The following is a 14,478-nucleotide window of genomic DNA, read 5'->3' on the forward strand; positions in this document are numbered from 1 at the left end:
CCCTGTATTTTTTTAGAAATGACCTCATAACAAAGCCCACTGCTATACAGTTCGGTTTACAGCTAGGTTTATTGAGTTTATAAAAACTGTTGCTTTGTTAAATAGCATGGTGTGATGGTATTTGCTGTGAGCTGGGATTTTACAAGGCTATGAGGAGTGCATACTAAAAAATCTTCTACCTTTCCAACTTTGCCTTTTTGGAGGACAGGCTGCTTTGTTAATTACAGTACCCGCTTTCAAAAAGTTTTTTTTAATCCACCATTTCTTCTTAAAGTATTTAAATTCAATTGTGATCTAGTTAAATGGGGAGATACTTGTGGCACAGAATGCATTTTTTAAGGAAAATAAAAGCTGCCGGGAGGCAGGCTTGTTTCCTTCAAAGTTTTCTGTGTCAGTTGTACTGGATACGTTGCTCCTGGATAGCATCCTGCTGTGTCCTTTCCAGGGGACTGCTGTTAGAAGCCTTCATGTTTTGTTTTTTTTTTTAATTATTATTCTTACAGTCACTGAAACCCCGCTCAAACTGAAGTATCAGCCAGCCTCTAAAGCCAGCTTACAAGAATGCAAATGCTCAATTCCTCCTTGTTTGTTTGCATCTGTGGAAGGAATAGGGGTTAATGAGGTGCTTGCCTGGTTGTTGCATCCCCTAGAAACAGCCTCTCCTCCAGCACCTCTCCAGCCTGCGAAACAGTGCAGTAGTCTCTGCAGCTGGGAGGGCTCAGGGCGTGGGTGTTTTAGCCAGTGTCTCCTGTGGGTGTGAATTACAGTTGTCACAGCGGAAGCGAGCGGTGTGCTGGGGGGACAGAGTACCAGAGGCAGGGGGGAGTTGGTGTTTCCCTCTTGAGGATGTCTGTCTGCTCCGTGCCTTGGTAGGTGAGAAAAGGCCGTGTGCTTTGCCACACGTGGCACTGGCACCAAGGTGTTTGCTCATAATTTCATAGCTGAAAATACACTTGTGGTGGGTTGACCCTGGCTGGACGCCAGGTGCCCACCCAAGCTGCTCTATCGCTCCCTTCCTCAGCTGGACAGGGGAGAGAAAACAGAACGAAAGGCTCATGGGTTGAGATAAGGACAGGGAGATAACTCACCTATTACCACCACTGGCAAAACAGACTCGACTTGGGGAAAATTAATTTAATTTGTTACCAATCAAATCAGAGTAGGATAATGAGAAATAAAACAAAATCTAAAAAAACAGCTTTGCCCCACCCCTCCCTTCTTCCCAGGCTTAACTTCACTCCTGAGTTCTCTACCTCCTCCCCCAGCAGCGCAGGGGGACGGGGAACGGGGGCTGCGGTCAGTTCATCACACGTTGTCTCTGCTGCTCCTTCCTCCTCAGGGGAGGACTCCTCACACTCCTCCCCTGCTCCAGCGTGGGGTTCCTCCCATGGGAGACAGTCCTCCATGAAATTCTCCAACATGAGTCCTTCCCACGGGCTGCAGTTCTTCACGAACTGCTCCAGTGTGGGTCCCTTCCACAGGGTGCAGTCCTTCAGGAACAGACTGCTCCAGCGTGGGTCCCCCATGCGGTCACAAGTCCTGCCAGCAAACCTGCTCCAGCATGGGCTCCTCTTTCTCCATGGGTCCACAGGTCCTGCCAGGAGCCTGCTCCAGCATGGGCTTCTCATGGGGTCACAGCCTCCTTTGGGCACATCCACCTGCTCTGGCATGGGGTCCTCTACAGGCTGCAGGTGGATATCTGCTCCACCATTAACCTCCATGGGCTGCAGGTGGATATCTGCTCCACCATTAACCTCCATGGGCTGCAGGTGGATATCTGCTCCACCATTAACCTCCATGGGCTGCAGGTGGATATCTGCTCCACCATTAACCTCCATGGGCTGCAGTGGATATCTGCTCCACCATTAACCTCCATGGGCTGCAGGTGGATATCTGCTCCACCATTAACCTCCATGGGCTGCAGGTGGATATCTGCTCCACTGTTAACCTCCATGGGCTGCAGGGGACAGCCTACCTCACCATGGCCTTCACCACAGGCTGCAGGGGAACCTCTGCTCTGGTGCCTGTAGCACCTCCTCCCCCTCCTTCTTCACTGACCTTGGTGTCTGCAGAGTTGCTTCTCTCACATATTCTCACTCCTCTCTCCGGCTGCAGCTGCAGTCCCCCTTCTTAAATATGTTATTGTAGAGGCACTACCACCGTGGCTGATGGGCTTGGCCTTGGCCAGTGGCAGGTCCGTCTTGGAGCCAGCTGCATTGGCTCTATCGGACATAGGGGAAGCTTCTAGCAGCTTCTCACAGAAGCCACCCCTGTAGCCTCCCGCTACCAAAACCTTGCCACGCAAACCCAATACAACACTGAACAGAAAAATTAATTGCCAGTCGTATATAAAGGAGGAGGTGTCATCAGGCTGTGAGGACTTTGGTGTTCGCAGTAGCTCCTTTCCTTGGGCAGGAGGTGGACTGCTAAGACCCCTTTCCTTATGTCTCCCTCGCCCCAGTCAGGAGGGGAACCCCAGGCAGAGCTGCTCCTGGGGTACCTGCGTGCGCCCCTCTTCTCTGGATGCGGTGCACCTTCCTCCCTTGGTTTCAGTCCTTAGTTGGCCACGAGCCGCCTTGCGTGGGCTTGGAGAAGCTGTCAGAACTGTGAGGACAGAGGTGCTGGTGCCCCTGACCTCATGGGGACATTGCGAGGTACCTCCTGCTTCAGAGCTGACCCTATGGGGAGCCCTCATGTACCCGTGGCTCACTGTGCCCTTTTGCTGTCGTCCTGCCATCCCTCGCTCCCGAGTGCGAAGTTTGTCACTGACATGGAGGATTTTCTCATGGGACGGGTGAAGCTGATGTGCCTTAGCACTCCCAAAAACGTGGGAAAGTGACTCTGCAGCTTGTTAAAGGCAACTGTTCTTGTGTCTCCTGTGAAGGCGTCCTAAAGGATTACCTGCGAGAGCTGCCCTCTCCCCTGATAACCAAGCAGCTCTACGAAGCAGTGTTGGATGCCATGGTGAAAAATCCCTTGAAAATGACGGCAAGTGGTTGTGAAAATGACCCGAGTGACTCTGAGCACACAGCAGCCCTGCTGGACTGCCTGCCAGATGTTGAGAAGGTGAGCGGTGTTAGCAGTTCAAGTAAATTGCATGCTTTGGAAAATAGAGGAACATTTTCACACTGGATATAAAATGTGTCAAAATGTGTACACCTGTTTTCTGACTTAACGGTCCACTTGAATTTTTGATGCTCTGCATCTTTGAAAATACTTCCATGCTGTCATTAATTGGAGCATCTGCACTGCTGGATTTATTCTAGTTTGCATTTTATATTATCTCTGTAAACCTGAATGAAAAGCTGTGATCACTGCTTTTACGTTGTTAGATGGGAGATTATTCCCGTGTGGTGTCCTGTTCCATTTCTGTGGAGCTTTCTCATCTGTATGTCCTAATTACATGGGCAAATGCTTTCCTCTTTCCTAAGCATGTGCAATAAAGCCTTAGCTTCCCATAGTGTGCAGTGTAACGGTGCTGTGCGCCATTACCTGCCAAATTCACCTCTGTAGAAAACCACAGTTAGCCCCTGGGAGAGCGTGAGCAAGTAGTCTGCGCAGTACCCAGAAGTTACCTGGAAGCTTGTTCTGATGCTGAGGTCATACGGAGGGTTTCTTTATTTTCTAATGTACCTGGATCATCTGTACTGCTTCTGCAGCTTCTCTCACCTCCCTGATGTCCCCTTTCCACTGTGAGAAAACTCATCCATATAAAACTGAGATCAGGTAAGAAACAAGCTGAATTTTACCAGAAAGTCTGTCTTAACTAGTCTGCTCTGATAGTCTAACACAGCTTTTCTAATTCAGCACTTAGATGTTCCATTGATGGATGTCAGTAGAAAAATCATAGCTATCAGCCTTGATCTTACCCCTCTAGAGCAGTGACAGTAGGATGTCAACACCACCTTCATCTAGTGTTTTGGTTCCTGAGCAGTATTTTGTTCTTTTAGGCTACCCTGAAGATGCTGTTGGATCACCTGAAACTGGTGGCTTCTTACCACGAAGTAAATAAGATGACGTGCCAGAATTTAGCTGTATGTTTTGGGCCTGTGTTACTGAGCCAGAGGCAGGAGACCACCAACCATAACAACAGAGTCTTCACAGACTCAGAAGAGCTTGCTAGTGCCCTGGACTTCAAAAAACACATAGAGGTTCTTCACTATTTACTCCAGCTGTGGCCAGGTACTGTTTCATGAATCTGATCAAGGGAAAATGTCAAACCATTGCTGTATGTTTTTACTGTGTGACAGTGTATGTTAATTCACAGGATGACTGAGCAGCATCAGAATTCTTAAAACACGAGGTACTATGGCACCACCTATTAATCTTAAAGAAATCATGACAATTTTATAATTTACTCTTTGTATTTAGTCACTTTGTTTAATGGGAATTTATTGTTTTAATTGCTTTCTTACCAGATGGCAGAGTTTGAGTATAATGTAAGAAGTGATGAAGAGTGCTTTATGTGAGTAAAGACACTAGAAAAAACAAACCCAGTGACAGTAAGGTTTCCACATCTGAATTGGGGGGTTTTGGGGGTGTTTTGGTTTTTGTTTTGTTTTTCAGAAGAAAATGAAAGCTTCTGCTTTGACCATTCAGGATTATCTGTGTATGGAATTCATTAGTTGTTTGGTCTCTGAGATACCCGAAGGGCTAATTTATTTCTGCCCTTGTAATTTGGCAGAGTTGGGAACATCCTTACAGTAAGAGCTGTACAACTTCTAGTTGTTTTTGCAGAGCTTTGTGTAAGGAGAAATGTTTTTAAAACAAAACACAACAAAAACCCCAGACCAAACAAACAACAAAACCCAAACCAAAACACCCTAAGTACCTTTTAGCTCCCACTTCCAAACTTAAGAGATATATACTTTCACACAATTTGGTGTCAATTCTCAATGAGAAGGGAGGTGAAATTCTAATCTTTCTAATAAACTACCAAAGTAGATGTGAAGGTAACTATTTCTGCTAAGATGTGCCTTTCAAATGGGAAGTGACTGCACAGTGTTACGTTTCCCCTGGTGTTCAGAGAGGCATGACCAGTGGAAATAGTCAGGATGACATCTGGAGCCCTGGGTTTCAGCCTGTGGTGAACTCCTGTGCCTTGCTGCTGCTGCTGCTGAACCACAGCCTTCTCTTGCGCAAGCGCTGCCCAAAGTCAGGAGCAAGCAAAGGTATTGCAGCTTTTCAGTTAAACAGGGAGAGTGCGAGGGTAATACTGTGAAACAACTTAACATTGGATCTGATGGGTTTAGTTTTGTTTTCGGCTAGTCCTTGGCCACGCAGTTGTTGAAAGCTACCTAACTATGCAGAAGATGGGTCCGTTGTGCTGTGCTGTAGTATCTTCCTTTTTCAGTGGTCTGGCTAATGGTGTGCAGAACTGATCTGTTTGGTAACCTGAATAATTTAATATGCAATTCTCAAATTTGAGCAGTGTAAACCCTTTAATTCTCGAGGCTAAGAGAAGATTCAGCTCATCTAAACAGCTTCTTAATTGTTCCCTTTTAGAACACAATGGTTGCTCTTGGGAAACTGCTGAATTTCTGCACCAATTGAAACATGAAATGGAATTACAGTTAATCTAAATGAATAATATGTCTGATTGGGTTTGTTTTTAAATTTATTTTATTTTTACCTGAAGAAGAGGAGGTCTTTATGGTCTTTAAAGGTCTTTATGGAGACTTTTATGGTCTTACGGGAGACTTGAGGTCACCTGGGAAATATGGAGGGTCACGAAGGGCCTGACTTGGCAATACTGAATTACAGATGCTGTGGCTGTATTTGAGCCAGTCAGGTGGACTCTGCTGCTCTGTGTTCAGGATACAAAATATTCCCCAACTCGTTTAAAGAGTGTTTGGGAAAAAGCTTTTTTTTTTTTTTTTTTTTCCCCTGTCATCTCCCCCCATTGCAAACATTATAAAGAGAAATTGCCATTCCTAGCTAGGTGGTTCTTGAAGCATTTTATTCTGGAGGGCCCAGGAAGGGCTCCTGACCTGTAAGCATGGGTTGAGACCTATATCTGGCAGATTCTATACAATAATTTAAAAAAAAAAAGTGTCTGGATTTGTTGTCTATTCCTAGACATGAGGTATAAATGAATGTGCACTAGCAGACAAAGTGCAGGATAGGCACATGAATGTGTAGTCTCTTAGTAGTTCATAATCAAACTATGTAAGATGTATGATCTTGCTGTTAATTAAAGGGGTTTTTATGATTACAAAAAAAAGTATAGGAATCTACACTGTATTGTTATTACGCAGGTCATCTTAAACAGCCTCTGCTCTACTTAGCCAGTAATAGTTGTTAAGTTTTTATCTAGAGATTTATTTTAAATTTGTAAGGTGGGGGTTTTGAGGGGTCTTTTTTGTTTTGTTTTTTATTTTAATTATGAGAGAGAGAATTTTTGGGGAAGGTTTAATCCTTTCTTGGGTAAAACTATGAAGTATCAGGACAAGTGAAGCAAATGCAAAAGAAGAGACTTGACTGTAAGCTCACTTGACCAGCATAGCGTAATTGCCAGGTTTGTGAATAGCCCGCAGAGGTCTTTCAAGTGCTCGCATGTTTCTTGTGGTATATCAGATACTGATTGGTATAAAGAATATTCTGGGTGAGGCAGTGATTTCAGCCATCGTGGCCTACTTCTTCATTCCTCTTACAACAGTTTGCACCCGGGGAGTATCGCTAGGCTCCTTCCTGCTGCCACAAACCTTGTTGGCGAGAGCCGCTGTGAATCGGGGCGTGTTGCTGCTGTGCAGGCTGCAGCGGTCAGCCAGCCCCTGCCTCTATCTCTTAGCAATGGGAAAGATGAGTTTGCAGAAAAAGTCAATGTAGACAACTAATGTACTGGATGGAAAAAAACCCCAACAAGTATAGTCTCAGTCGTGTTGTCTAATTCCCCCCCGTAAGTCTGATTTATAATATTTTGCTTGCATTAGACATTGCTAGCCCCTCTGCTCTGATTTTCAGCTGAGCGGGTGAGTTGCTTTCCAGCAGCTGAGGCTCGGGTGCTGAAAGGATGTCACTGGCTGGGCAGCTTGAAGAGCTGCTTGTGGGTGATGTAAATGGCAGTGCTTTTTACGTTTTTTCCATACTCTGCTGACCTGATAGTGGCCGTGCCCTGGAGTCACCTCCAGTGACAGCTGACCCTGCGGCTGTAACAAGTGCATGCTGACCACGCTCAGGGTCAGCACCGCCAGGAAGCTGCCGGCTGTTGACTCTGCTCACTTGCAGCCTCACGGAAACCTTCTCTGCCTGAAAATAAGAGCAAGAGGAGAGTTCGTTTGACATATGGTGCAGCTTCATGATGGGCTTTAGGCGATTGAGGACACTTCTGCTCCTTGTCAGCTGCAGCTGGGCAGCCCCGAAGCTGCTGACCACCAAAAATGAAAAGGAGCTTTCAGTCAGGTCAGTGAGCCAGCACAGGAGAGATGGGAAACATGGGTGGAGGAAGAGGGAGACCAAGAGCTGTTTGGGCAGCAAATACTGCACAGGAGCTAATCATGAAACTCTGGGGATAGCTTATGGCATGGCTGCTGTGGGGAAAAAAAGGCAGGTAGATGTAGCTCTGCCCATAGGAGTGTACATTGCTGTAAAGGGGCAGGAGTAGGGTAAGTAGTAGAGTTTTCACCTTGAAGAGAAAACCGAACGCTATCCCTCAGCTTGCAAGAACTGTGCAGGACATTGTGCTAAAAGGGAGGTAAAACACGAATGCAGAGACGTGAGCAGGAGCACACCATACAGTGTAAACAGAACAGTTGGACCCGATGGAAGGATCACAGTCTGGTCCGTAACAGTTAATCTTCTGTAGATTGAGACAGCTTGATAATCAACGTGTTGTGCAATACTTCAATTTCCGTATTTTTCCAACCGAAAACAAATAGTCCTTGTTTGGTTAGACCATGTAATACTGGCAAGTTATTGTTAACCTATGGCCCTTTGTCTTAATGGAGCATAGTCTAAACAGAAGGGCTTTTGTTATAGTAAGGAGGGGGGGAAGCAGTGATAGTTATTGCATGTTACTATGCAAGATGTAAAGTAAGACTAAAATCCCCTGGAGAGACCTGTAATGCAGACCCAGAAGGAGAAGCATTGGGCACATCTTAGGACTGAGCCTTTGTGCTTGTGTGTGAGGAGTCTAACAAGGAGTGGGTAAGACTGGGAACTGCACGGGTTTGCGTGCACCACGTTTTCAATGGTGAATGGGAATAGAAAGTTTCTGCTTCCAATTACAAGAGGTAATGGTCTATTTAAAAGAAAAAGTAGTTTTGCAGCTCAGACATTTAATAGGCACAGGTCAGTAAAAATATTTGTGCTGTTTACCGTAGGAAGCCGGTAACAGTGGAGGAGACTGTTAGTAACTTATGCCGTATAATCATGAGCTCAGGTAACATGACCTTCAAACCTGTTTTGAGTGTACATCTGACACGGGATTGTGGCTGCTTAGAAAAATAATGCATAATGCAAATGAGCTTCTTTTAATAGTGCAGAACACCAGGGCAAAAGATAAACACAAGAGTTCAACTCTTGGTGCGTCTTGAGCTTCTCTAGGTGTTCCTCCATGGTGGTATTTTTGTTGTGTTTTAACCTCTTTTGCTGTGCCTGCTTTCTGTTACTCTTTTAGCCTGGACGAAGTGTGTGAGCTGAGCTGTTTGCTTTTCTCTGACCCAGAGCCAGATGGTGATTAACTCATGCAGTGAATTTAATCGGTGCTCTGGGAGTTTCTACTTTTAGATAGGCTTCTCTCCATTGCAGTTTGAATCTGGCATGAATCTTCAAAACTGAGCTTTTACAGTAGTCTTTCTAATTATTTTATATCAAACAGCAGCAGAAAACATAGTAGTGGAATGTGTTGGCTGTAAGCTTGCATGTATTCATGCATGGTGTTAGCGAGTGACGTCGAGGGAGGAGAGTGGGCATCTGTCATGGACTTTTCTTGTTGCAATATGGATTCAGCCCTGACTCTGGTTTAACTTCTCCTCTCTTCTAGTACATCACTCGCCTGCCAAAGAACCAGCACATCTGAATGCATTTCCCGAGCACCCATCCTCCCTGAATTACCTGAGACCCAAGAGGCAGAGACCTCAGATGCTGAATCTGAGCAGTACCGAGATGTCTGGGGTTCTCAGACCAAGGCCAGCAGGTCTAGACAGCCCGTCGAGCAACCGCTACGCTGGAGACTGGAGTAGTTGTGGGGAGAACTACTTCTTAAACCCGAAAGACTGCCTGAGCGAAGCAGACTATGATGACGTCCCTTCAGAAGACACAGAGAGCGGGGATGACGGCAGCAAAGCCGAGGAGTCAGATGCCCCAGTAAGACAGCTGCAGTCCATCCCCGGAGAGCACACGTTTCAGAGCTATTTGACAATGCAAGCGATAGACTCTGCGGTGGATCACAGAGCAAACCTCAAAGACCTGCAGGAAAGTATCGATACTCTGATAGGAAACCTGGAAAGGGAACTCAACAAAAACAAGTTAAATATGAGTTATTAAATCCTGTCCTGCATGACACCTCCTCCTAGTGCCTCCGTGCCCCTCACCGGGCTTCCCACAGCTGTGTGAGGAGAGATGGTGCCCTTGAACGCCTTGTGGTAAGGCCACGGCCCACCGTGAATTAACAAATTTTAAGCCATTCCGTTACGTTTCTGCCTTTTTGTTAGAAGGTGTTGGCCTGATTCTGGTGTTGGAGACAGCCTTAGAGACCATGAGGTGATTCCACATAGTGGCATTTCTCCCTAAACATACTATGCACTTAGGCGATCTGGGCAATACCTGGCAGAAGATAAAGCAACACCTCTGCTGTCGGCAGCAGCAGAACTCCTCATTCCTGAAACCCTAGCTGCGGTACAGATGTTCCTCTTGGAAGAGGATGAACGCTGCTTGGCCTGACTTTTGCAGAATGGACTTCAGATAGACTCGTTTTACTATATATGCAATGGCTGCTATGAAAAATGCTTTATATATATAATATTTATATATAAAGTTTTAATTGTACAAATATTAATGTATTCCTGTATTAACACTTTTCAGTAATTATTTAAACAAGCAAAAATTAAATATTTTTCTAACCTTGTTTGTATATATCTATGTGTAAAAGTGCATGTATCTGTAGCCACCTTTGGAAAGGAGAGGTCTCAGAATTATGAAACATCCCTGTTTCTAGGAAGACGTGTTCAGTGATGCCAGGATGAACTTACCCGTTGGGTAATACAGCGTTTGATTTATGCACAGAAACATGGCCAGAGAGAAGGCAGGGTGAATGATTAATATAAATGACTTTGTGTGTTGCAGGGGCATCAGTTCGCAGGTGTTGACTATTAACTCTCTCTCACACACACACACACACACCACCCTTTCTCTATTTTTTTTCCTTCTTTTTTTGTTTGTTTTTTCCTCCATGTTTTTTTCATATATAAAGAAGGTCTGGAAGGTATTTACTCTTCAAAAAATACTTCTGGTTTGTCCTTGTAACCTCTTACTTTATTCTTGACATTTCAATACTTTTTTTTTTTCTCTCTAGAGTTTCATGTATTTTTGTTGAGGTACCTTTGTCTGGCAGCTGGTAGTTAGATGTGTTTGAGCCCTCTCTGAAGGGCTGTGGCTCTGGAGATGCAAGACTCAAATTCTGCACAAAGGCAGTTACTTTTTTCTCTGAGTCTGTCTTTTTTTTTCCTTTTTAAATTAATCTCCCAAAAATGGAAACCTGCATTGTTACATGAGGTTGAATGGGTTGAGTGATGTTACTCTTGGGGAGTTTGGGTGGGGTTGCAGTTCACTGTGACCTTACTAGATTCAGCTATCACCATCTTCTCAGATCATCTTTTATCTTTAGTCATTTATGGTGAGCAATTAAACATTTCATGATAAGGAAACACATCCTTGGTTTAATTAAAAATAGTTACCAAATTGCATACAGGTGTTTTGATAGTCACTCTAACCTAAAGGAGATACAGACTCATTCCTTCCACTTCACAGGTCACCCCCAGTGAGGAAGGGGGGATTTGGGCAGGTGAGGGCGAGAGGGTTATGTGTTTTGAGAGGTCAAACACCGAGTTGCTGTCAGCTGGCAGGGTAGAACTTAATTCTCTTCATCTTTTTGGTACGATGTTGGCATCCCGCCATGGCTTTCCGTTCACCCTGTGGGTAAGTGCTTTTCTGCTAACCTGTACTTCCTTATATTGCTTAATTGAGGAGTTATTTATTTACAGTAGCAAGGAGTTAAGAATTGCTATGGCAAACTTCACCCCTCTTTTCTAAGGAATTATTTTAGCATGGTTTCAAATGGTTTATTCAATCTTATTAATTTATTTTTTATAAGTGTTAAAAGATGCAAAACAATTATTGCAATATAATGATAATGTATGAAAATGTAAATTTAACCTGAAGCATTTATCAATAAATTGATGTATTTTTTTAAACTTTTATACCTACAGAATATGCATACTTTTTAAACTATAAATTTAAATTCTAAATAAAATTTGAATTAAGAACAAAATTTGACTAAGCCTAGTTAGTGATTATTTAAACCTAAGCTGATGCCATCCATTTGCACTGGCTGCACATGTGAATTAATCCCATAAAGACATTTAGCTTCTCAGAAGATGTTTTGTTCTGTTGCCATTTCTAGACTGACCCAACATTTCAGTTACATAATTAAAAAGAAAACCAAACCACCACTCAATTTAAATCCAAAAGGAATAATATTCTGAGGAAGTTGTCAAACCGGTGCTGTGGCAGCATTTCTTCTTGTTCTATTGCAGGATGCTGATGCTTTTGAACATAGCCTGGCTTCTGCACTGGGTGTGTAGGTGTATTAGCACTAGTTGAAAGATGTTTGCATTTAAAGTTATTTGATAAATGATATATTAAGTTTTCATTGTCTATAGTAATCTAGATGATGTAAGCGAGCACCTTTTGAATGAGTGTAAGCTTTCTCTACAGGAGGGGTCTTTTACTCAGTGCAGCAGTGTGCTGCTCTGTCAACTTTAATATTTTAACCTTACAACAGGGGAAATTAATGACTTGATAAACTATTAATGTTAATCTAATTAGTTAATTAAAAAAGAGTAGAGTATTGGTATTATTCAAATGAAACATTTGCTGTTAATCTAGTTATAACAACTTGTAGAACACATTTTGTATCTTAGAAATCATCTTTTAATGAGACATTTCCCAAGTGGTATATTTGTTATATGTTGTCCCTTATATATATTCTTATAGATACTATTATATTTCATATAATTATTTATATAATCTGGTCAAGCTGCATCCTTCTTATGATTGTTACAGATTCTTAAGGAACAGGATTAGTGTGGGAATTGCCCTAATCTAGAAACACTAAATTGGGAGATTAAAACAACCTGCTTCTACCAAAGTAGTAATGAACATTTTTTTATACAAAAGAGCAGCCTCGGGCTGTGTGGGCTTTGCAGGGCAGAGCTCCTGTCGAACCCCGTGGGCACAGCCAGGAACTCCTCTTACTGTACTAACCTCTGTTGTTGTCTGCTTGGTGTAACTCAGTTTGACATCAGGAGCAGCTCCTGTTCTGCGGGGGCTCTTACCATTGCTAGAAGAGGTTAAAAGCAGAGGGCAGAGCCTGCAGTTGAGTTCAGAGAGCCGGTGTCCTTGGAGTGTATGGACTTCCTTCAGGTGTGACCTCTGCTTCCCAGGTAAAGAAAATGGATGCAGATGCTCTTACAGAAACTGTTCCAAGACTTGCACCGAAGTCTCATACAGATTGTTACACCCAGGTACGGGCCAGTGATGGCCATATGCTGGGCTGGGTAGCAACCAAGAATCGTAGTTTGTAGTCCCCAGGGAAAAGCAGAAATGCATCTGTAGGTCCGTGCAACTCTTTGCTGCCAAGCGTTACAGATATGATACACTTAGGTGAGTTCAGGAATGGACTAGGCCCGTTTGTAGAGTTTTAATCCATTGCTGTTTGTTTAAACAGGATTGTCCAAATGCTGTTTGGGCTGTGTGGCTGATCCAGCTGACACTGAATCGCTTCTCCCCCTTTTTCAGCTTCCCAAAGTTTTTAAATAATCCAGCTTACTACAGGAGCGTGCAAGAGATGGGTAGGGATGGTGTGAGATGTGGGGCAGAGGGGGTGGCAGCATGACCTCGGGCTGGCTTAAGCCGCTGGGGACCTACATCCTCAGAAACTTCAGATCATTAGATCTGTCTTTCCCAAATGCATAACGTATGTGTATGTTTATTAATGTACCAGGCAAGAAATGTAGCTGCAGCTATTCAGACGTGTTCTAAAAGTAGAGGGAAACATCCCCAACAGAAGGAGATATTCAGGGGTTTTACAGAATAAATCTATAAATCTGATGAGCCAGAGACACATCTGGTATTTCTGCTGCCAGATCTTAACCCCTTCAGCTTCCTCCCCATCCCAAGGTATAGTGTTCTCTTAACAGTAAAAATGTATTTTGATATAAGAAGTCTTTATCTCAAATTCCGGAATTAGTAACAGTCGAAAGGTGTTTTTTTGGGGTAGGGGAAGGACTGCTGTTACGCTTTAGTGTAACTATGATGCATTTGTTTTAAAATGTCATCCTACACAATTAATTAACTGTTTTCATTCTGTTTGACTTTTTTAGAGCCATGCAGGAAACCCTATAATTTGTCTTAACAACAAAATTTGCTAGACAAAATTAACCTGTGGAACAGTCTGCCATGAGATAATGCAAAGCCGACCCTACAGGTATTCGAACGTCTAGGATTGCATTAGAGAGGATAAAAGATCGTGATGGGATGTATCATCTCATGCACCTGGTGTCACTTGGGAACAGAGATGAGAAGGAAAATGGCTCTCAGGAAGGCTACTCCCTTTCCATTGGGGGATTCCTGCTTTGCTCTGGGGAGGGAGGGGGGCTGATCAGCAGAGCCCTCATCTGCTGCCTCCTTGTCCTCACTGTTAGGAAAACCCAGCAGAAATCCAGCTGTCTTCTGGAATACATTCTTAACCAAAACTCTCAGAAGTGCCTCTGTGGTGGGGAACAAGGCTCACGTTGAGGCTGCCGCTTCTTCTGGATTGTAGTGAGAGAGCTGCAGTGGAGGGGAGATGGTTGGGCTTTCCAGGTAAGCCATGACCTGGTTGACTTCAAGGTATATGCAGTTTGCAGCCCTGTTAATCAAAAATCTGTGGAGGATGATCTGAGGTGGTGTTCTAACAAAGTCCAGGCCTGATAAGAGCCAGCTGAGCTTTTAATTAGTCGGTTGTGGGATATTTACATATCTGTATGGAGCAGGCTGTTAGTTAAATATTGATTTAGCAGAGGAGCTGTGTTCTCTTCCTGTTTGAGCTCTGACTGCAAACACTGTGCTACGGGTGGAAGGGATGTGCTTGTTGAGTTTTCCTTGGTTTTATTTTAGAGGTAGTTTAATATGAGGGGCAAGGAATATTACTATAATGTTTAAACTTCAAACTAAATATCTCACCAAGCCTCTCTTAAATCTGACCAAAGTTCAATCAAA

General features: G+C 43.9%; 1 protein-coding gene across 2 annotated transcripts in view; it reads left to right on the forward strand.

Moving 5' to 3' along the window:
• The window catches only part of SYDE2 (synapse defective Rho GTPase homolog 2), a 33,899-nt gene extending 22,498 nt beyond the window's left edge, over nucleotides 1-11,401 (forward strand). Inside the window, exons 5-8 of one of the 2 annotated variants that reach the window (XM_075508477.1) lie at nucleotides 2,885-3,066; nucleotides 3,951-4,182; nucleotides 8,322-8,380; nucleotides 8,984-9,098. In XM_075508477.1, the coding sequence (XP_075364592.1) occupies nucleotides 2,885-3,066; nucleotides 3,951-4,182; nucleotides 8,322-8,332 (425 nt within the window). In that variant the 3' untranslated portion in view covers nucleotides 8,333-8,380; nucleotides 8,984-9,098. Of the gene's footprint in view, nucleotides 1-2,884; nucleotides 3,067-3,950; nucleotides 4,183-8,321; nucleotides 8,381-8,983 lie in introns of both variants that reach the window. The other variant, XM_075508476.1, reaches the window with a different exon arrangement.
• The last annotated feature ends 3,077 nt before the right edge of the window (nucleotides 11,402-14,478 follow it).

The sequence above is a fragment of the Mycteria americana genome, chromosome 7 (assembly GCF_035582795.1).
Source record: "Mycteria americana isolate JAX WOST 10 ecotype Jacksonville Zoo and Gardens chromosome 7, USCA_MyAme_1.0, whole genome shotgun sequence".
NCBI classification, from domain to species: Eukaryota; Metazoa; Chordata; class Aves; order Ciconiiformes; family Ciconiidae; genus Mycteria; species Mycteria americana.